At 35.5% G+C, this 22,473-nt stretch overlaps 1 protein-coding gene across 2 annotated transcripts; it reads right to left on the bottom strand.

Annotated features, from left to right (window-relative positions):
• Positions 1 to 5,746: 5,746 nt before the first annotated feature.
• On the bottom strand, positions 5,747 to 21,871 carry LOC131310508 (dammarenediol II synthase-like). 2 transcript variants are annotated; one of them, XR_009195241.1, is made up of 20 exons: positions 21,714 to 21,871; positions 15,274 to 15,501; positions 14,628 to 14,816; positions 14,209 to 14,298; positions 13,863 to 14,060; positions 13,650 to 13,734; positions 13,295 to 13,461; positions 12,915 to 13,103; positions 12,476 to 12,589; positions 11,759 to 11,878; positions 11,550 to 11,672; positions 11,300 to 11,398; positions 10,990 to 11,049; positions 10,781 to 10,827; positions 10,242 to 10,385; positions 9,967 to 10,144; positions 9,379 to 9,459; positions 9,185 to 9,268; positions 8,789 to 8,966; positions 5,747 to 5,813 (listed from the first exon to the last, which is right to left on the bottom strand). XR_009195241.1 is itself a non-coding variant. In XM_058337569.1 (19 exons), the coding sequence occupies exons 2-19, from the start codon at positions 15,481 to 15,483 to the stop codon at positions 8,853 to 8,855; spliced, it is 2,292 nt and encodes a 763-aa protein (XP_058193552.1). In that variant the 5' UTR covers positions 15,484 to 15,501; positions 21,714 to 21,871; the 3' UTR covers positions 8,747 to 8,852. The 2 variants fall into 2 exon arrangements, 1 of the variants encoding a protein (XP_058193552.1); XM_058337569.1 differs by lacking the exon at positions 5,747 to 5,813 and having other exon boundaries at positions 8,747 to 8,966.
• Between the last annotated feature and the right edge of the window lie 602 nt (positions 21,872 to 22,473).

Below are 22,473 nucleotides of genomic sequence, written 5' to 3'. Positions count from 1 at the left end.
TTAACAATTGTCACTCCTATCCCAAACCATATCAAAAGGAAGACAGTCAACTAGTCATTGAAACTTTTTTTTGTTTTTTGTTTTTGAAAGGGAGTCATTGAAACTTGAAAGACATTTATACTTGTGTCAAGTTTGAAACTTGAATAAAAAATAGATAACCTAATATGTGTTCTTTATGTGTGGCACCAAACTAAAAAATACCTTAATTTTCACTAGTTTCCTAAAATTTCACAATTTATGATTATCGCACTAAAATCAGCAGATATGATTATCTCTAAAAATTTATATTTTAAATTATTTCAAAAAGACCAACAGATACGGTTATTTAGGCAAAATTTGCACTTTACAATCGCAATAAAACCAACAGATATTGTAACGCCCCCAATTTTGGGTACGTTAAAGAAGGCAATTTCATTGAAAATTTAAATAGAGTCTAGCTCAATATTACAACATAATTCTCCCAAGAGTACTTTATTAAACAAAAGGAGGGTAGACTAGGGTTCCTATCTACTGCTCCGCCTCTTCTTCCATTCTGGCCAACTCCTCGGCTCCGAAAGCTTTCAAGGTGTAATGTTCACCCTGTTCATCTATGAGGTATGACACATTATACCGGCGTCGCCACCAATATAATATGTTAGGGTCACCAAAGGTAACACCGTGAGCTTACAAAAGCTCAATAGAGTAAACCCTACCCACTAACTCATAACTTACAAACAGTAAATCATAAACGACGAATAGTAACAATCACACATCCACATTCACTATTCAAGTATCGTTGGTGTCCATGTTTTTCTGTGTTTCTCATACGCAACTCATCGTAGACCGTGTCCCCATTTTCACTTTTCATACCCAAACCAACTTTTTCAAAATCCATTTTTAACACACCCAACCTCGGTTCCGCCGTTCCGGGTTCCCGAGTATCCTCACAATGGTTCTGCCGCACCGGGTTCCCATTGGCACACATTTGCATTGGCTCCTTTCCGCGGATAACCAAGCCACACACCCAACCTCGGTTCCGCCGTTCCGGGTTCCCGAGTATCCTCACAATGGTTCCGCCGTCCCGGGTTCCCATTGGCACACATTCACACACACATCTCACATAATGCCATCAAAATCGGTCATTATGTAGTTTCAAAAATATTTCCTCATTCGAAACACATTTTTCTTGTTAACCACACCCTAGGTGTCATGTTTCTATTTTCTCGATTTCTGTATCTCGTTCTCATGCATAGACTCCGCGGTAGGACTTTTTACAAACATAAATCATTCATTGAAATCTTTAAACTAAACTAGCAAGATCATCCAATTCTATATTAATAACCATGCTCATAACCATCCTAAAGATCAAATTACGAATACTTCTATTCAAGTGTCAAATTCTATCTTTCGAAAATCGTTCCTTCTTTCTTTGAGGGAAGTTCTAAACAACATATGTTTATTTAAGAAAAAGTCATTTATCTAGCATGCTCGTACTTCCATTAGCGAGATAAACTTATTGACAATCATGCATTGTAAACGATAGATAACCTTATCTACTTCAAACTAAACAATAGATAACCTTATCTACTTAAGGAAAACGATAAGGATATTGATACTTTGAATCAAGAACATTCTACTTTCTAACGTACGATTCTATGCTATACGTAAAGTTAAGGGGTTCTACCTTGATCCGAAACTAGTCGGGGCCGAATAAGCTAGTTGGAAGTTTTCTACGGGCGGTGAAACTCGCAAATCTGGACCAAACTTTGGATGGCAGTAACTCGGTTGATATTTGGCCGAATATGATTGTTCTTGGGTCGAAATTGAAGCTCTCGAAGTGCTCTACAACTTTCGTGAAGGAAGTTGATCCTAGAAACTACTTTAGGTAGGAGAAAAATGGTGATAAAGGAAGAGACAGTATGCTGTCTGGAAATGGAAATCCGAGATTTTTACTGAACTTCGGATGCCAATATCTTTGTCATTTCTTCACCGATTGGGGTGGTTCTTGGGTCTAACTTGAAGGTTTCGAAGTGCTCTACAACTTTCCCGAAGGGAGTTGGTCCTAAAAACTACTTTAAGCAGGAGACAAATGGAGATTCGTGAAGGGCAGTAGGCTGTCTGGAAATGAAAATGGTTTCTAGAGAGAAGTGAGAGCAAATGAGTGAAGGTGTGAATTGAAACTTGAAGTGAGCTTGCTATTTATAGGCAAAAGTCTTGGCTCCCTCTTCCTCCATATGGCCGGCCTCCCTCTCCTCTCTTTTCCCCATGGATTTTGCTCCATAATCTTGTCATTTCAAGACTTCAACCAAAATCCTAGCCTTCCTTTACTAGTCATATCCATTCTAGGCCAAATCTAGGTTATCATGAAGGGTTTTAAGGCTTGTCAAATCCTAGAATGGGTTGGCTTGTAAGAAAGAATACAATCATTGGCTAGGATCATACTTAAAGTTGTCTAGTCATGGGTTGTCAAGTAAAATCTAGGTTGAGTGTACAATAAGTAGCTTGTGCAAGTGTCCAAAATTTGCACGCACACACACACTCTCCCTCTCTCTCCCCATTCGGCCTCCCCTCTCTCTCTCTCTCTCTTTCGGATTCTCTCTCTCTCTCTCTCTCTCTCTTTGGTACATATATAAATATTATATGTGTACATGTATATATATGTGTGTCCAGGAAAGTAAGTCTAGGATTATTAGGTTTAAGGATAAAATCCTAGGGTTGCATGCATGCATGGCTAGGTTAACTAGTTTTGGAAGCAAAATGATGAGATTTTTGACCCATGATTATGTATGGTCAAATCAAAAACTTATTGGCAACTTGATAGTCAATGACCAATGGTCAAAAATTTCCCTAGCATTTATGGACCAAAGGGTAAAGGAATTAGGGTTTGAAATGACTTGTCATGAGGTATAATAATTACCCCTAAAAGTCTAAGGGTTCAATTAGGGTTCGGGGGGTTCAAAAGGCTCCAAGACGGTCAAAAAGGTCCAATTAGGGTTAGGGTAATGTAACTAGGTGAATCGGTGGTCCGGTTCCACCAACTAATCGGTTGGATGCTAATTCTACTTGCCAAGTAGGATTTCTAGCAAAGAAATATAATTTAAAGATTTTATCTAACTCGTTAGGAAAATATACAAGTGCTTTTATAAGCATACTTGTCTTTAGAAAATGACTAGATTGTCCGGCGTGAAAGATATAATTTTATAAGTCTCAAATCTAATTATGACGGATTATTAAAATTAAAAAGAAATTTTTAGTACCAAATCCAAGTAGTTAAAATAAAATTTAAATATTTAACGAAATTTATATTTACCAAAAAATCAGGGTCGTTACAGATATAGTTATTTATACAAGTCTATACTTTGTATTATCCCAAAAAGAATAATTGATAAGGCTATTTTTGTAAAATATGTACTCTTTATAATCGCAATAAAATTAACAGACATAGTTATCTGCCCAAACTTATACTCAGAATTTTTCAACAGATGCAGTTATTTGTCCAAATCTATACTTTACGAAATGTCTTGATAACACAATTTTTTTAAATTAAAAAGTCATTATTCAATTTCTTTTTTCATAAAATTTCGTCATATGGTTGTTCATAGGATATTTTTTCTAGCCTATTTTAATTTTTTTATAATTTAGATTAATTGATAAGGTTATCTCTACGAAATATATGCTCCTTATAATCGCGATAAAAACAATAGATATGGTTATTTGTCTAAACTTATACTCTGAATTTTTTAACAGATACGGTTATTTGTCCAAATCTATACTTTACTAAATATGTTTTGATAACACAATTTTTTTAAATTAAAAAGTCATTATTCAAAACAAATTTCATAAAATTTCATCGTATGATTGTTCATAGGATTTTTTTTTCAAGCCTTTATTTAACTAATAAAGTTATCTCTGCGAAATATGTGCTCCTTATAGTCACAACAAAATCAACAGATATGGTTATTTGTCTAAACTTATAATATAATTTTTTTAATAAAATTAACATATATGGTTATTTGTCTAAACTTATACTCTGAATTCTTCAAAAAATATGGTTATCTGCCTAAATCTATTCTTTACGAAATATGTTTTGATAACACAATTTGTTTTAAAATTCAAAGTTATTCAAATTTTTTTCATAAAATTTCTTCGTACGGTTGTTCATAGGATATTTTTTCTAGCCTATATTAAAATTTTCATAATTTTCTTGAACAAAAGTCCGGACGGCCGGGAATCCAAACTTTTACCCAACTAATTTAAAAAAGAAAAGAAGATAACTTTATATGTGTTACTTTGTCATCCTAACACCATAAAATGACATATAAAAAAAAACACAAAATAACATTATTCATGTCGATCTATTTTTTTCTCTCTCCAAAACAAAACAACACATAGCCTTGTATGTGCTATTATATTCTTTGTATTTTCCCTAGGAAAAAAAAACATTATTACTACCGATCTATTCTTTTTATCTAATCAATATAAAGTAACAGATAACCTTATACATGCTTATCCATTTTCTGAATCTTTTAAAATAAAACAACAAATAACATTATTACTATCGACCTATTTTTTTATCTCTTAAAAAATACAACATATAACCTTATATGTGCTAAAATAAAAATGTTAACGTTATCTATTTTGAATAATTTTTGTATCTGTCTAAAATAAAGCAACAGATAAACTTATCAGAAAACAATTAAATTCATATGTTCCGTTGAGACGCGATCAAGTTTGACAACTCCAATGAACGCAAGGACAAATCCATGCACCAACACAACCAATTTTACCATCGCCACCACCCTCTCAACACCGCCTATCCCCAACTTGACGACTTGAAAAGTATAGTAAAAATTCTTTATTTATTAAAATAACAAATACAAAAAATCTTCAACAGCTATTTCAGATAGATTATTCAGTGCCCAATGGCACCACGTGACGGTGCCCCAAACGTTTCACCACACATTATTGTGAGATCCTTACATTTAGTCTCAAGTCTCACAGAAATGTTTGATTGAGAAGAGACCCGAAACACCACGCGGGACACATGCCCCAGGGGCATTGAATAATATTTTGCTATTTCAAATTTTTTTTTTGCAATTTTAATCGCAAACAAACACTTTTCTCGGGTTCTTCGATTATGCAATCTCCATTTTGCAATTAAAAACCCCACTTTTCCTCCTCTGGTTGTTCTCTCACAATCCGACAGAAATGATACCTCCATTCTTGGTGACAACTCACATCACAAAATCAAACCCTAATTTAGAAGAGGAAATAGAGAAACAGACTACAGGTGATTCACACAGAATTATTTTGGATTTGATTTCCCTCATTTTCCCATATTCTCTCACTTCTGAAGATTGTTTTCAATGCGGCCTACCTCTCCTCTCCAACGGCGGCGGAGTGTAGCCGTGATGAGGCCGAGGGTGTGTGTAAAATTGGAGGAGGAGAAAGTGTTTTGTTGGAGACGGGAAGCGAGTGTGGATGAAGAGGTGTCGGCCGGCTGTGTTTGATGTGGACGGAGTGCTCTGTAACCGCGAAGAGCTCGGAGCAAATAGCAGGTAGAACATAGGCTAGCTATTTTTGTCCATCAAAGAATGCATTATGGATCCGAAACCTAATAAAGACTTAGCTTGGATTAAAGGGCCCGACAAGTCACTCCTTTGGACTCTAGCCCAATTTTCTGTATTATATTATACTTTCAGGGGACTTGATACAAGAGCTTCACACACTAAATTACAGGAGGGGGGAAAAAAAGCTGCAAGGGATTTTCCATAAATCCTGCATTTTTTCTTATTGGAATACAATTTTCGACGTGGCCACAGGGATTGACACAGGTAAGGTGTAAACTGTAACGCCCCGAAATTTGGATACGTTAAATAAAACATTTTATTGAAATAAAAGCTGAGTCCGGCTCTTTTATTACATCAAAAACATAAAAGGAGTACTTTTATTACAAACGGAAGGAAACTAAGGCTCCTAACTACAGCTCCGCTTGTTCTTCCATCACAGCTAGCTCCTCGGCTCTAAAGGCTTCCAAGGTGTAAAGCTCGCCCTGCTCATCTATGAGATCTGACGTATTATACCCGCGTCGCCACCGGTATAATATGCCAGGGTTACCAAAAAGGCAACACCGTGAGCCAAAAAGCTCAATAGAACTATCCAAACCCTCTAACCCTTAACTTATGGACGAAGAACATAATAACAACAATTCCACTTAGATCATGCATATAGTCCATACAAATATTCAAATCTACAAACCTTACTTGACTAACGTTGTGTTCATTATTTGGACTCATTGTAGACCATGTTTTTACTTCACTTTCCTTTTTACCCAAAAACTCCTTTTTAACTCACCCAACCTCGGTTCCGCCGCGCCGGTTTCCCGAGTATCCTCACAATGGTTCCGCCGCGCCGGGTTCCCATTGGCACACAACCGCATTGGCTCCGTACTGCGGATAACCAAGCACACACCCAACCTCGGTTCCGCCGCGCCGGTTTCCCGAGTATCCTCACAATGGTTCCGCCGCGCCGGGTTCCCATTGGCATACACACACACAACTCACATAATGCACCCAAAACCGGTCATTATGTAGTTTCAAAATATTTCCTCCCTCGGATACACTTTTTTTATCTTCGTTAACACACCCTAGGTGCCATGTCTCTATTCTCTTGGTTTTCGTGTCACGTTACATACATAGACTCCGTGGTGTAGGACTTTCCACATAAACGAGCATTTATAAATTTCAAAAATGAATACAACAATATTATCCAACTCTTGACCACATAACATGCTTGAATCACAATAACAACATCATGCATCTCATACATTCTTAAACAAAGATAACCTTATCTACATAAGTTTTAATGAACAAAGTTACTTTCAAATGAACTTATTTTTGAGTTATGATACAAAACTACTTATACTTAGGAATAGAGATAAGAAGTTCCTACACTATATTTGGGGTGGACGATAAGAATATTCTACCTTGCTTCTTGGCGGTAGTAGTCGGCTAAGAAGATTCGGTCGTCGGTTTTGGATTTCGGCGGCGTAACGGCGTCGGTTTGCTTCGAAAGGAAGAGAGTTGTACTTTCTCTTCCTAGAAACAACTTTCTAACTAACTAATCTACTTTAAAAGATCTAACGGTGGTTTTGGGAGGTGGTTTGGTGGTTTCTCTCAAGAACACTCAAGAACACTAGAAAACTAGAACTTTGAAAGCAAGAACTTTTGGAATTTCTAGAGAGAAGTGAGAGCAATGGTGGAAGGTGTGAGTTTAAGCTTTGGAATGAGCTTCTATTTATAGGCAAGGGCTCTCCCTCTCTCCCTCTTGGCCGGCCCCTCTCTCTCTCTCTCTATGTCACACTTTATTTCACATGTCAAGGTTTGATTGAAAGGTTGGAAGCTAAATTAGTAGGCTTGCATGGCTAGGTTAGTCCTTGGATGGGATTCTTGGAAGATATGTTGCAATGGAGGAGACATTGGTACAAGATTCATGGCTTAAACAATTGAAAGTTTGTACAATGGAGGTTAATGGGGTTAAGATTTGGCTAGGAAAGGAATCACCAAAGATTTGAAGTACTTTGAAAGACTAATGTCAAAGTACACATCAATCCATCTACTTCTTCCTTCCTCTTTCCTTCACTCTCTCTCCCTCTCTCTCTCTCTCTCTCTCTCTCTCGGCCTCTCTCTCTTCTCCACTCTCTCGGCCTCTCTCTCCTTTCTCTCCCTCTCTCTCTCTCAGCCTCTCTCTCTTCTCCTCTCTCTCGGCCTCTCTCTCCTCTCTCTCCTCTCTCTCCCTCTCTCTCTCTCTCTCATGTACTAACTATATATGTATATATATGTACAAACATGTAAGAATATAATTAAACAATAAGTACTTTTGTACAAAAGGGCAATTTAGTCTTTAAGGGTCAAGATTTCCCCAATAAACAATTATAAAGTACGAGTACTTTAAATAATAAAATAATGTACTTTTGTACTCCCGGGAATCTTAACAAAATATTAGTTTAATGGGTTAAGTACTTTGGTTGAAAGATGAGCCTATTACCCAATGGTTAATAGAATCCCTAATGGTTATTATCCAAGGGATAATAAGGTACGGGTACTTTAAATACTAAATTAAGTTTTTGGAAAAGACTACATGTCCTTTTTGGAAATACACATGTGATATATATATATATGTACTTACCAAATAAAATAAAGAAAAGGCTTTTGTCCAATGGGTAAAGATTACCCTAATGGTTATTATCCAATGGTCCATAGTTACTTGGGTACTTTAATTAGTAAAGTAATTGAAAAATACTTTTTAAAAAATAATTATAAATGTCAATCATAGTACTTTGCTTAAATCTTTCAAAATCCTTTTAATATAAAGAAATGGGTTTCCTTTATCCAATGGATAATAATTCCCCTAACATTTATCGTCCAATGGTTAAAGAATAAAACTAAAACAATAAAAGAAAACAATTAAATCCTTTCTAGTCTAGGGTTCAAAAGGTTCAAAAGGTTTAAGATGGGCAAAACGGTCCATCTTCGGTTAGGGAAACGTAACTAGGTGACTTCCTAGTTTGGTCACTCCATCAAGCCGGTTAGAAGCTAACTAGGCTTGCTAGGTAGGGCATATAAGTCAAGAAGCGATCCTTGAGGGTCCAAAGTGCGATTAGGGTTTCTAGTCGAGAAATACGATGATAAGGCGATCGATTGTTTAAATACAAACCACAAGGAAATCAAATAAGAGAATCAACGAGCAATTAAGAGAAATTAAGAAATTTCAAATAACAACGAGATTTTTATTGAACGAAAAATCGGAGTTGTTACATAAACTATGTCTCCAATTTATACTTTAGGGAGAGAGAAAGTTGGATTTCACACTTTCTAGCAAGAAGGCCAAACATGCTTGCGGTATTCTCCAAGGGCCCACATTGGGAATATGTTTCTGTACTGTGCATAATGCAGCATGCAATTCTTCATGTAGACTCCAGTTTGTTCCTGTAATCGATAATTTTATACTGTCAGGAAAATACAACCTACATAGTAACAGCACGGAGTTTGTGTGTGTGTGAGAGAGAGAGAAAGAGAAAGATTTAATTAGGCATGGTTTTGGTTTCTGCTTTTGTTTTTGTTTCTCTGAGTTTTTGGATCTAAAAAATGAAATAAGATTCCAAACCAAGTAGTAATAAAAAATGAGGATGCTTAAGCAAAATCACCTGTTGTGGAAAATCACCATCATCCATTTGTGCATTAATCAATAGCTTTGCTGCTTTATGTAAAGGTGTTGGATCTCTCTCAGCCTAGGTAATGAAATTACAACACAAACAAATAAAACTATGAATTGGTATCTAGCTCTAGTAATCTTTAATTCCGTGATGAAATCTTCAATAATTTTGAAATTGATGCTAACCTGTCCACCATGAATGAGACCAAGCATAGCCCATGATGTCTGTACCAAGTTGGTTCGGTTTCCTTCCAGAGGTTGGTATTTCTGTGTTATTTATTAAACATTAGTAGTAACACAACACCACATAACAACAGCATCGTTAACACAAGTCTGTGTTTCCATTTCCTTTTCTCCGGCGAGGTTTAATTAAAAACAAAAACAGTGTGGGTGGTGCAAGGGTACATTCGATTTCCGTCTAACTTTTACTGAGTGTTGACAAAATCTGGAATTTTAGATGCGTTCATTAAATTAGGTATACCACACTTCATAAGAGCGAGATAAAAATTAGGATAAGGATGACAATGCAAAAGAACAGAGGTACTCAAACTTGGCAACAAACAAGCACCAGACTAAAGTCATGGCGGAATCGTGTGCAGTTAACAGTGTTCCCTAGTCTTATCTTGTGGAATTTCAGTATCATCGTGTGCAGTTAATCATCATGGAAGCTAAAATTCGTTCAGCCACAGCACTCTAGATCTTTTGTCTTCAGAAATTTGGTATTATTGGTCTTTTGGTTTGCAATTGATTAATAAGCTTGGGCATGGGAATTACCATAGATGGGCATGATTCAAGGCTCTCTCCCCAGCCTCCCTCTTCATTTTGTGAATTAAGCAAAAATTCAACCCCTCTCCGAACTGCTTGGCAGTTGTTATACGTCCTTCCAGCTGAAGCTAACCCTCCTAGCACAAAGAATGTCCCGTAGATGAAACAAATTCCCCAGTATCCATACCTATCAACATCACAAAGGTCTTAGTACGTCTATCCAACACTTGAGAATCTTGAATTCCTACTTCTGCAAAGGAATTGGAAAGTGAAATCTAACTCACCAAGAACCATCAGGCCACTGTCTGCCCTCAAGGAAACGAATTGCTTTTGCCACAGAAACCTCTATTTCTTTCTCCCGATGCCCCGGATGTAAGTGCTTGAACATTAGCAGAGCCTGGATTATAGAGGCAGTACACTCCACATGCCTAGATTTGCCAATTGAACAAAGTCAATAATGTTTGTTTATGGTGAGGGAATCTTAAATGGGGAGAAAAAAATAATGCTTGCTAGACAAAAATTAAACCAAAACTATTTCTAAATTGCAAAACAGCATTCATCCAGAGAGTGTATAATGGAGTCCCATTGTCCAGAATCAACATAGGGGTGCCCACACAGTCGTTTTGTTATTAGTCTAGAAAACCTTTCTGGGTCAATATTGTTTTCACTAGTATAGAAAATCGATAGTTTGTAGGCAAATAATAATTTTAAAGAGCTAGAGATTTTTTTTATAGCAAATAGTATTATGGTCTGGAAAATGTTAACAAGGTCTATGAGAAAATTTTCAAACAACGTTGAATAACGTAGAAGGTCAAGTTCTTACTCAGTTTCGACGACAATGTCAGCAAACAATTCTGAAGGATTCAATGCCTGAACAAAGGGAAAAGACAATAGCAAAATACCCTCATCAGTTATCACATTGCTTCAATAGATCTTAACAGGTATATTCACTTTTAATAAAAAAAGATGGACTTGATTGGCAGGTTTAGTGTGTAAGTGAAGAAGTATTGTAGCTATAATATTGAGTATTACCTGCAAAGCTGGTAATGGAACAACCACCTCCCAAATAGCAAATCCACCACTTTCAGGGTGCTGCATGAAAAAAGTCAATAAGCTGCTACTCTGCTATGGATCTCTTAATATCAAACATACCGATATCACTATCAGAATAATGTAGCAATGAAAATTATCATTTTTTTTTTCTTGAAATAAAAGAACTACAAATACCACGCATTTGTTTTGTAATAAAATGTTGTACAAAAGTTACAGTAACTCATACAAGTATGCAAATATCTCCAAATTGGTTATACTCTTTAAAGTTCAAATTGAATAGGCATGTTACCTGTAAATATAGGAGGACATTCACTGCCTCATATAACCTTTGAGTGTCGGCTTTCTCCCCAGCAATTTCAGGAGGCATTTGCGAAAAAATTAGTAGACACTGCATATCCAAAACAACAAAGGAGGTTTTGAGTCTGACAACTGCTAATTTGCTAGTACTACCAAAGTGTAAGGTGATATTACTTAAAATTAGAATGGACTTTCAAAAAACAAGTTGAAAGCCCATGACAAGAATTCTGAAGTGAGATTACCTTAAGTGACTCAGCTGTACAGTCTGAGACAACCCAACCTTGATCTTGATCAGAGAAAGTCCATGCTCCTTTAGTAAATTGGCGATACATACTTGAGAAATCCCCAGCTGGATTTTCTTTGATCTGAAAATATGAAGATGCGATGTCAGTGAATGACATGAAGCCTTATGATGGAAAATAACAAAGGCTTTTTGTGGTTAGAGAAAAACCTGTGATTCTTTTATGTAGAAGTGCGACTTCTTAAGTGCATCCCCACACTCTTCGACCATATTGCTTGCTATAAGTGCCTGAGTGGCAAGAGTAGTGTCCCATATTTGGCTTCCAAAACTCTGCAATTAAACAATAAGTAATTAGCAAACATCTCCTGTTACCTAGGAATGATTTTGTAATATTTGGACTATTGTTATCACTGAGAAATTTTATTTTAATTTGACCAATGCGAACCTCAAAAGGTGTAAAACAAAACATATCTTATTGTGATCTTTTCAAGTAGAAAAACAAACATATTGGAAACTTGCAAACTGAAAACAAACATATAGCTTCTTGAAGTACAACGCTCAGGAATTCAAGTTTTAGTGAATTAAGTTGCAAACATGTCAAAACAAGATCCTGGGCAATGCCATGGAATGTCCTGTATGGGTGGAAGTAATTGTTGACAACATTAGAAGGATAGCACAGTAGTTTGAGAGTTGTGATTTTCATTTTGTCCGGAGGTCGCCAAATGGGGATACACACAAGTTGGCAAGTTCCGGGATGCTAGGTTCTGGTGTCAAGACTTGGGAAACTAGACTTCTTGTTTGGTTAATCTTCTTTAGGGAAAGATAACCATCTTTTTAATGTATTTGGTTGATTGTTATCAATAAAACTTCTACCATTTTGACAAAAATAGAAGTCAAACAAGCAACTAGGGTTTGTGCTATAAAAACCTGCATTTTCATTCCATCTTCAGCAAGCCACATGTAATCAGGAACTCGAGCGAGATGGTGCTTGAATTCATCACCATTCGGGTTTTCAGCCCACCAACACATCATTTGCAAACTCTGTTGTACAGGAAGGAAAAAAAAAGGTCAATCGAAGAGATCCTTTTGAAAATAACACGAGCTAACATTGGATGGTAGGATGCTCGAACATGACTAAGAAATTGACTCAGGTCCCATAACTTCAAAGTACATAACCGACTCTGATTAAAAATACAGATCCGCAGTTATCTATCAAAGCTAAAATCACTACTTTTGAAATAACCGATCCACACATCCTGAACTGGTTGTTCTTATTCCTTTTCCAGCTTATAAAACTCCATCCAACCATTACCAAATCTTCTATATAACCAATAAAATAAAGCAGAAAAATGTTTGTCTTACTCACCTTCTCAACACATCCTATGGTGATGTATCTGCTATTCTCTGCTCCATAACGTAGATACTTAACTGTCTTCTTAATGGCTCTATCTCTGATCTTGTTGAAGGGCCAACGGTTCATGATCGGCTCACTCAAATAATGAAGTGTATCCCAAAGGAGATCCTGTACGAAGGTATGCTCATAATAGAGATCCTCCTGTATTCAAAATTCACCGTTGGATTCAGTATATATGCCAGCCATAACATGTTGAAGATTTCCTTCTGAAACTAATACAATATACTTAATAATAGCAGAGTACTTTTTGAGCACAACATATCCTACAATGATGGAGTGCTTGTTTTTCATCCACTCCCGAAGATACACTCTAATAGTTGAATTTTACCAACCTTACAACAATGATGCCGTGCTTTGTTCCAATTTATCTCCTCGTATGGCTTCGTGTGGATTTCTTGTCTAATTGCCTTGACTAGATCGGTTATTGGCCCGTGATACTTCCTCCCATATAAGTATGACATTGGCATATAAGTTGTTCGACAATAGCACCACATTTTTGCTGCATGGTACAAGGATTGTATTAAACTACATCACAAGAATAAACATTGCAAATATGAACAATTAAATCATCCTTGTTCCCAACTGTTTCTTTTCTTCTTCTTTTTATACTATCATCATCATGTAACCATGTTGTTATTTCATAAGTAATTACTAGTAAGTAGATTGTCCTTCCAGTTAATAAGTTACCTGGATGATAAGGCAAAAAAGAAGGGAAAAGCCAAAATTCTGGGGGTAATGGGTTGCAGCCTGCCCATTCATACACTCCAAGCACCTAAAGAAAATATATTAAAGTAAGTAATTAGTGAAAGAGAAGCTAAAAGAAATGAAAGAGTGAAATTATCTGCTAATCCAAAAGAAAAAAGGAGTGAAATTATCAAAGTAAGGAATGTATTTAATTACCGAGAGATAAGTTTTTCCCCAAGAGGGTATCCCAGTTGCACCACCATTGTCAAGTATCCATTTCCGGGCTTTGGACATCGCCCCACCTTCTCCATCATCTGGGCCTTCCCCCAACAAGCGCAGAGCAACGTAGCTAAGTGCTGACCCAATCATCGTGCTATGCCCCTCTATGTAAAATCCCCATCCCCCATCATCATTCTACATATATACATCACAATCACAATCACAATTACATACATATCCAAATTTGTTTTGTCATTTTTTACGTTGGGGGTGCTCAATTGGATTATCGAACAATTACTGTATTAATCCATCTATATAATAAGCTAATTATGTATGTACCTACCTGATGGAGATAAATATAACGTTTCAGTTCCTTTCTGTGCTCTGCTGTAAAGATGGAGTTGATTGCTCCACTTATGTATAGGACAATGACCTGCAATGTTATTTGGACTACAAACAATTAGCACTCCACTCACAGAGTAAGAATTCCGTTTCTTCCTATTTTCGTCTGATTTTTGTGAAGAGTTACTTTCCGAATTCATGCACTCTAATTACCCAACATTTTGAAAGATGTATATGTATGATATTAATATGCCGATGTTGTGTATCCATAGAAATGAAAGTGGTAAGAAAAAAAATGTGCATTTCTTGAAACTTTTTGTGATGTATACAGCAGTTAAATTTAAAAAAAAAAATTGAAAATTGATTACGAAATTCATAAAATAGGCATGTTGTTCTCAATTTGGAAATGAGAAGACTTACCAGGGGTGGAGTAAAAAACATTGGGCCTGCATTTTCTGCGGCCCAATGGCCGTCGGGGGCTTGGATTGCGCGATTTAATCGGACGGCTTTTCTTAAAGCTGTCGTGGTGGCTTCGTAGGTTACTTCTTCTTTGTCCCCTAGCCTCACTGGTGGTATGCTTAGATCGATATGACTGTTTTCCTTTTTAAACTGTAGATACATTAACTAATCAAAAAACTGTAGATGGATTGAATAAATAAATTGAGTAGTAGTAACAATTTCACAAGTTGATTGAGGTTGACCTGATGCATCAATTGGTCAGTGGACTCTATCAAACTAATGCTATGGTTACAATTAACCTTAATTTACACTAATAACTTTGTTTGGAAAGACTAAAAAAGTATGAACACATTTTGAAATTTTTAAAAAAGTCAATATTTTGACATTATTCAGAATTATTTTCCTCTTCCTGCATTTTGTTTACAATTATATTGATTTTTTATTTTCAAATTTTTTGGTTGAGGCAATATAAAAAACTAGAAATATTAACCAGAATGTATACGAATATTCCTATCAAGGCAAAAATAAGTCATGGAGGGAAAGCTTTTTTAAATAAGACATCGTCGATCCTTAACAGTCAATTATTGTCCAGTATTGTATTATTTACCTGCATCCGCATTAGAAGATCAGCACAAGGCAAAGCCCGAGCTCGATCCTTTTTGAAAATTTGTTTGTATTCCTCTCTTGCCTTTTCAATTGCAGCTCGCTCTTCTGGGGTGCCGGCATCTGGGTCGAACTCCCAAATTTGTCTACCAACAAAGTTGTTTGTGCTATATAAGTAGGGCCCATTACCTTCTGCAATTTTGAGCTTCCACATCTTTATCTTCTTAGTTCTCTGCATTAATTTATATGACCAAAAGTTATGCATTTTACCTTACCTACGTAGTAGTCATTGAATTCTAGCATTAGACATAGTTTAATAAACATTTTTATCGAGAACAAACAAATGGGACAGGATAGAACATCTTATTATTAGTATAGAAAGTTTTGAATTTCCTAGGTTCGACGATTAAGAATTGTAACGTTGAATTAAGCAAGCAAAGGGATTGTTGGCAAGTTGCAGCAAAACCATATATACCCCGTCAAGTTTTGGCATTTTTCAGCCCCTTGCCGGGCGTAGTTCAATGTTTGGCTTTGTTCATATTGTAAATCTCATCGAAACGTTTGTTATTATATTATAAAATCATACTATTAATTAAATGAGAATTAATATTTAATATTTGATTGGAATATAAAAACAAATCAAAATTGCGTACGTTCTGCATATACTGACTCAGAATTCAGCAAAAATCATTTCTCAATTTTGTTGTACTTTAATGTTTTTAGCAAGACCAACATAAACGGCCAATTATTGAGCTAGGTCCACAAAGGGGTTGGAAAAGGCTGAACTTTTTTTTTATCAATCGATAGAAGAGATCATTTTTACATTAGATATGAAGTATAAACAATGAACACTATATCAATTGTAAGAGCCCACGAGATAACCAAACTTAATAATTTAACCAATACAAGAAATAAGCCCATTATATAAGGTAGAAACAAAAAAAGAAAGGAAAAACCTTCTAAGGGAAGAACATTCATACGCAGGTGAGGAGACTCGAACTCCTGACCTCCTAGTGAGATGCAAGAGTTCTGGCTAACTAAACTAGTCCTTATTGGTGGAAAAAAAAAAAAGGCTGAACTTCGAGGGGTGCAATTTTGCCAAAAAAAAAACTGCCACAATCCATTTCCCATAACGGAAATGCTTTGGACAGCAATTCCTGTTATTCTTTCTTGTGAAAAAAAAAAAAAACACTGCAAGTCCCGGAATTTGGAGAAATTTTTCGGTACCGGATGGATACCACGTGGCTGAGCCCATGTGGAGTCCAAGTAGCCCTCCGGACCGTCAAAAAGTGTGTTAGACGGCACAAATTGAAACTCTCTCTCCTCTCAATCCACCACTCTCTTTCCTCTTTCTCTCTCCAAATTTGAGCCATTTAAAATCGAAATGGATGGCTTGGATATGCCGAGCGAGCATCATATAGTACCCATCCGACACTGAAAAATTTCTCTGGACCAAATTTGGTTGTCGTGGAACATTTGGTCATGGACACGTGGAACATGGAAAAACACTTGTTCTTTTCTTCTTTTTTTTTTCTAATTTTTTTTAATATGCATTGAAAAACGCGTGTTGACATTCAACGAAATGATGGGCCGGTGGCCCTTAGTGGAGAAGAAAAGAGAGAACACCTACCAAAATTGAAAGAAAGTGAGAGGAGAATGAAAGAATTTTCTTAGATATGTGGCTCTTGGTCCATCTCATAGCTATTTCTAATAAAAAAGGCTACAGTTCCTGACCAAGAGATACCAATAGGATTCCGACGCTCTGCCAGACCCACTCCGGTCACTGAACGATCGATTCGAATCGTTCAAAAATTCTATAAAAAAAAAAAGTGGATTTACGAAAGAATCAACGGCATCCAATATATGTAGATGCGCGATCTAAATACTCCATAGTTTTGTATTAATGGTCGGAAACTGTAGCACCACTGATTTGTAATCCTTGTTTTTCAAGAAAAGGTCCGGGGTTAGAGAATAAATTCTTTACACCGCCGGTATAAACATTTATTTCATCCAAATCAATTGCATTGTGACACGTGTCAAAATAGTGGTCCCAATTAATAAAACATGACGACGTGGCGTAATGCAATTGATTTGAAAAAAACAAATGTTTACACCGACGGTGTAAAGAATTTATTCTTCTGGATTTATGCCTTTGTTCATTTACAAACTTCTCTCTGACCCTGCTAACTTACAGTAAAAGCAATTTTTTTTTTCTAAAATAACGAAAGCGCATGTCAAAATTGAAAACAACAAGCCGACAAACGTTGTCCAAAGGGGCGGCCTCATCACAAGCTACTCGCTGTTCAGAAAAACATCACAAGCTACTTTGGCTTTGTTTGTTTGCATGTTTAACATTATTTTAGTTTTATTTTTTATTCATTTTTTCAATCATTACTCAATTTCTCTTTTCACCCACTATCAAAATTGAAAATACCAAAAATTAGAAAACGAACAAGGCCTTTGTCATCCTTTCAAGTTCCCATGGCCCATGGGATATACTCCCTCGCACTCATAACTTTTGTTCAGCAAAAAGTCGTAATATATTCTAAATAAAGAATATCGCATTTCTTGAAAAAATATGTGACTACTTTCCCTTAGTAAAAAAAAAAAAAAACAATTGTGATATTTTTGTTGGCGTCAATTTTCTTAGATATAAGAAATAAAAAATATTTTTACTTTTTTTTTTAAAATAGCGCGAATTTTATACTCCCTCCGTCTAAAAAAGGATGACAATTTTTGAATTTTATTTTATTTTTCATTACTCATATCTTTTAATTTATAAAATTTTTCATGAGTTTGAAAACTTTGTCTTAATAGAACTAATTGAGAACTATCAAACAAGATTCATATTGCATATTTTTTGAGATTCATATTGAAAGATATAAAAAATTGAAATTGACACACATATCATAAATTGACATCCAATTTGGGACTGAGGGAGTAATAGATTGCAGTCATAGGTCAGCAAGGATTCTGTAACTCCTTTTTAAAATTATAGAATCATCCATATTGTTCTTCTGGTATTTTTGCAATAAGCTTCATTTAGAAAACAAACTAGGAGGTTTATAAATTTTAATAGAGATGTCAAAGCTTTTTTATTTTTATTTATTTTTCATCTTACGGACCTATATACGCTCTTTTATACTTATTTGTATACAGCTTATTTCAATATTTTTTACTTTTCATAACTTTTTGATTAGTTTTTTATCGTAAATATTTGGGTTAATTGTTTGTCTCAACGAGAGGAATCAGAAAATTATAAAAATATGGATTGATGTTGAAAAAAATTTATATAAGACGACACTTTAGATTAAAAAAAAGACAGATGTTTGATACTTTTTCTGTCTTTAATGATTTTTTTTTTTTTGCTTTTTGTCATAATTTTTTTAACTTTTCAGACTCCTCTTATCGAGACAGATTATTAATTCAAAAACTATAAAATCTAACAAAGATAGAAAATGGACGAATAAAACACAGAGGAAAAAATAAGTTTATAAGAACACAAATATAGTAAATTTCCTTCTTAATTACCGTAATGTGCTGCTGGGGTTAGTCAAAATTGGCAGTTTAATAATCTAAGAGAGTCAAAATTGAATTCTAACTACATCAAATTTCACAAATTGTTTTTGGTCATGAGTAATGGCAGAAAATTTAGCAAATATAACGATTGTTCAATTCGAGTTGCCAAAATTGCAAAATTATGGAGCCAAAAGCTATAGCAGCAGCCTGGTACTCCTCAAGTAAAAAGAAAGTCACTCTCTCTCTCTCTCTCTCTCTCTCTCTCTCTCTCTCTCTCTCAAATTAAAATCCTTACCTAATACCCTTTTCTTTTCACATATGATGACAAAAGTTTATTTTTATTGGCGAAAGTCATGATCATTGTTTAAATAGTTAGATTAACACCATAAAAGAAGAGTCGAATTTTTGATCTTCTTTCTTCAGACACTTAAATACATAGCTGATGCCGTAAAAAATAGTATTAAAATTGATAGCGTGTCAAATATTTTGCAAGACAGTATGTGGGTTCTTTCTTCATGGAAAACGACTTGGAAAGTGATCACAAGTGGGTGAAGATGATGAATCAAAGTTATTCGTTATTAATTAAAATTGCCCAGCATTAAACCCACTGGTAGATGCTTTTAAGCTATATCTACCAATAACTCATGTCCACTTCTAAAGTGCCCGCAAGTGGGTGGACGATCTCCATCAACAATATTGGTACTCTTCGCCTACCTTTGGCTGTGGAGAGAGAGAGAGAGAGGGGTCGTGGCATAGAATTTAGAAACAAATACGTAGCTTTTCCCCAGCTTAGGTTTTCCTTAACTCCTGGGCATATGAGATCTTTTGTCGGAAAATATGTTTACTTTTTGTGAAAAAACCAACAATATGAATGCAATAAAATCGGAACTCAAAATTTAACTTGAAAATCGATGCAACAAAATTGGTGATCAAGGCGAGTGTAGCACTCTATACTTAATACAGATTCGTCCTTGCTACAGTTCTTACGGTTTGCATAGACGTCTATCTTCCAGCACTTCTTGATCGAACACCCCATAGAAACAACACTACAATCGAATGAATGTCTATCTCCTAGCACTACTTTGTTCGAACACCCCATAGAAGCAGAACTACAATCGATGGGACTGTTGAACCTTTTTGTGTTTGCGTTCTCTCAGATGTATGACTTTGACTCGATGAACATATGCACATAAACATCTTTTCGAATCAATATAGACAGAGTGGGAGAATATCCTATTTATAGACCAACTAGTGACCATTTCAAAATGGTCACCAAGGGAGGGGAGACACATCTATTCATATAAGATGTGTCCCATGACGAACAGGTGTTACTGAAAGGACAAGAGACTTTAAATCAAGTCAATTCACCTTCAAATCAAATTAATATATATTATTAATTTCAATAATATTTTCCAACATCTTTTGCCTAACATGTTCAGCTTTATGCTGTCCGACTATTTATGGAATAATTACTCGACCGGCCGTTTTGAATATCCTGATTTTTGCCTCCTTATTAACCGAGGAAATCTTATTCTACAAATACTTGCTGGAGATTAGATGACTTGGGAATTCCTAATTTGCTAAAGATTGTTATCAAGGAGATAAACGAAAGAAAATAAAATAAAATTCAAATATGAACTTCATTGTCTGAATTCTTGTTTAATCAAAGAGTGCAAATTTCCAGTAAATTTCAAAAGGTATCTGGTAGGCCCAACTTGCTATGTAACTGCATTGTAGAAGTTGTAAGTGAAGTAAGATTGTACACCCTTACGTGCAACAATATTTCAGGTCTCTCGCATGTAACTTTTCATGGGGGTCGGCCATCGTGCACTCTTTTTTTTGGATATATCTTCGTGTGGTGCTAGATAGTAAATTTTTTAAAACATGGGATGGAATTAGCCTGATTTGATGTCATGTAGAAAATTTAGATCCAATACAAAAATTTGAAAAGACCCCAACTTTATATCGATTAATCATAACCCCATTCTATGTGGGATTGCCTTTCTATATACTGTTTCCTTTATCTTAATTTGTTTGTCTAATTTTTGGATCACAATTTATTAAAGAAACATAATGATCACCATGAAAAGGTATTGAATTTATAAAAATACCATTGTCCTTTTAGCATTAAATAAGGGCACTTTTTTCAATGCATTGAAAAAGGAAGGGTATAAATGGAAACTTTCAAGAGTCAATTTGAAAAGGACAAATATTTTGAGACAAGAACAAGCTAAAAAGTGATCAAACAAATTGGGACGGAGGAAATACTTGTGTCTCTAAACAATAAGGTGCTCATGAAAATCATGACAAAAAGTAATTAGGAGCAGATCTGTAAAAGCATGACAAAAAGTAATTAGGAGCAGATCTCTGTAAAAGTAGCCATGTGTCTGTCTTGCTGCCATTGATACTTACTGCCGAATAATTAATTTCTCTTGAATATCATTTCACTGTTAAGATGCAAACACGTTTCTCTCAATTTATTACTTTTTGATCAAGACACATTTTTACAAGTACTCACGATGAATAAACCAAAATACTCAGTTTAATTTCCGAACCATCATGCAACTGTAGTTGGCCTCCGTTATTTTGGGATATGCGCGCACCTACAAACACCAGTGCTGCTTTCGATATTATTTATATGTTAACTCTAGGAATCCGTAATTTATAAACTTAAGCTTGAGAATCTTGTTTCTATTAAAATTATCTACTCCTATAGTAATATTTTTAGCCTTTTCCTGATATCTCTGTCAAAACTCTCTTTTCTTTTTCTCTAGTACAATTTTCATGTTAAAATCTTGTACGATTAATGATTAATTACTCCATTTTTTTTGTCTAAGAAAGTATGTGTGAGATCACCAGATTCATATATATACAAATATACAAAGAGAGAGAGAGAGAGAGAGAGAGAGAGAGAGGTGCATGCACCTGATTGAGAGAAGCTGTGAAGTGCGGAGTGTGGATTCCCTCAGCTGGAAATTTGAGGTAGAAATAATAAACAGACAAATAGCTAGAGAGAGGGATTGGGGTTGGGGTTGGAGGGATAAGAGTTGGGCAATGCTATATATATAAATAGGCAGAGAGAGAGAGAGAGAGAGACCTTGGCGTTCCTACAAGTACCCAACAAACACAGGCCCCACCATTACTTTGTTTATACTAGTATATCTTCTATCGATATCTATCATAAGAAGCAGTCAGTCAATCCTGGGATTTAAAAACGAAAAAAAAGTAGCAGCCAATTTTTACCAAACTCTAATTAAATATAGAGTCCTATCACACTAAAAAAGTCAACTTTGTGGTTGATAGTGTATTTTCCCGTAATTTCCTTTTTGGAGGCTGTGAATTTGAATCGCTTTTAAATTCACAACATTTGTAAAGATATTCAGAAACACATGCATGCGTTCAAATTTATAAGTACTACTAGCATTCTGTGTAACGACCCGATCGAGTGTGTTCCGTCCACACACACAAACACACTCACACACACCCCTATGTCCTTTCCTTTGCGAAAAGCTACGAGGTTGTAATTAATTCAACTAGATTATTTCAAAAACAAAATTCCTGCTTACTCTCTCAACTGCAATAGCTAGATTAATTTATCAACCAATTCATATCCAAAGTGATTCAAGCGTTGTGTTTGTCCCTAATTTCATGCACCCAATCCATGTTCTTTTGTTTTTGCCGATCT

This window comes from Rhododendron vialii, chromosome 2a (genome assembly GCF_030253575.1).
Source record: "Rhododendron vialii isolate Sample 1 chromosome 2a, ASM3025357v1".
Classification (NCBI taxonomy): domain Eukaryota; kingdom Viridiplantae; phylum Streptophyta; class Magnoliopsida; order Ericales; family Ericaceae; genus Rhododendron; species Rhododendron vialii.
The sequence above is the reverse complement of the archived record's forward strand: the minus strand, read 5'-3'. Positions and strand labels throughout refer to the sequence as shown.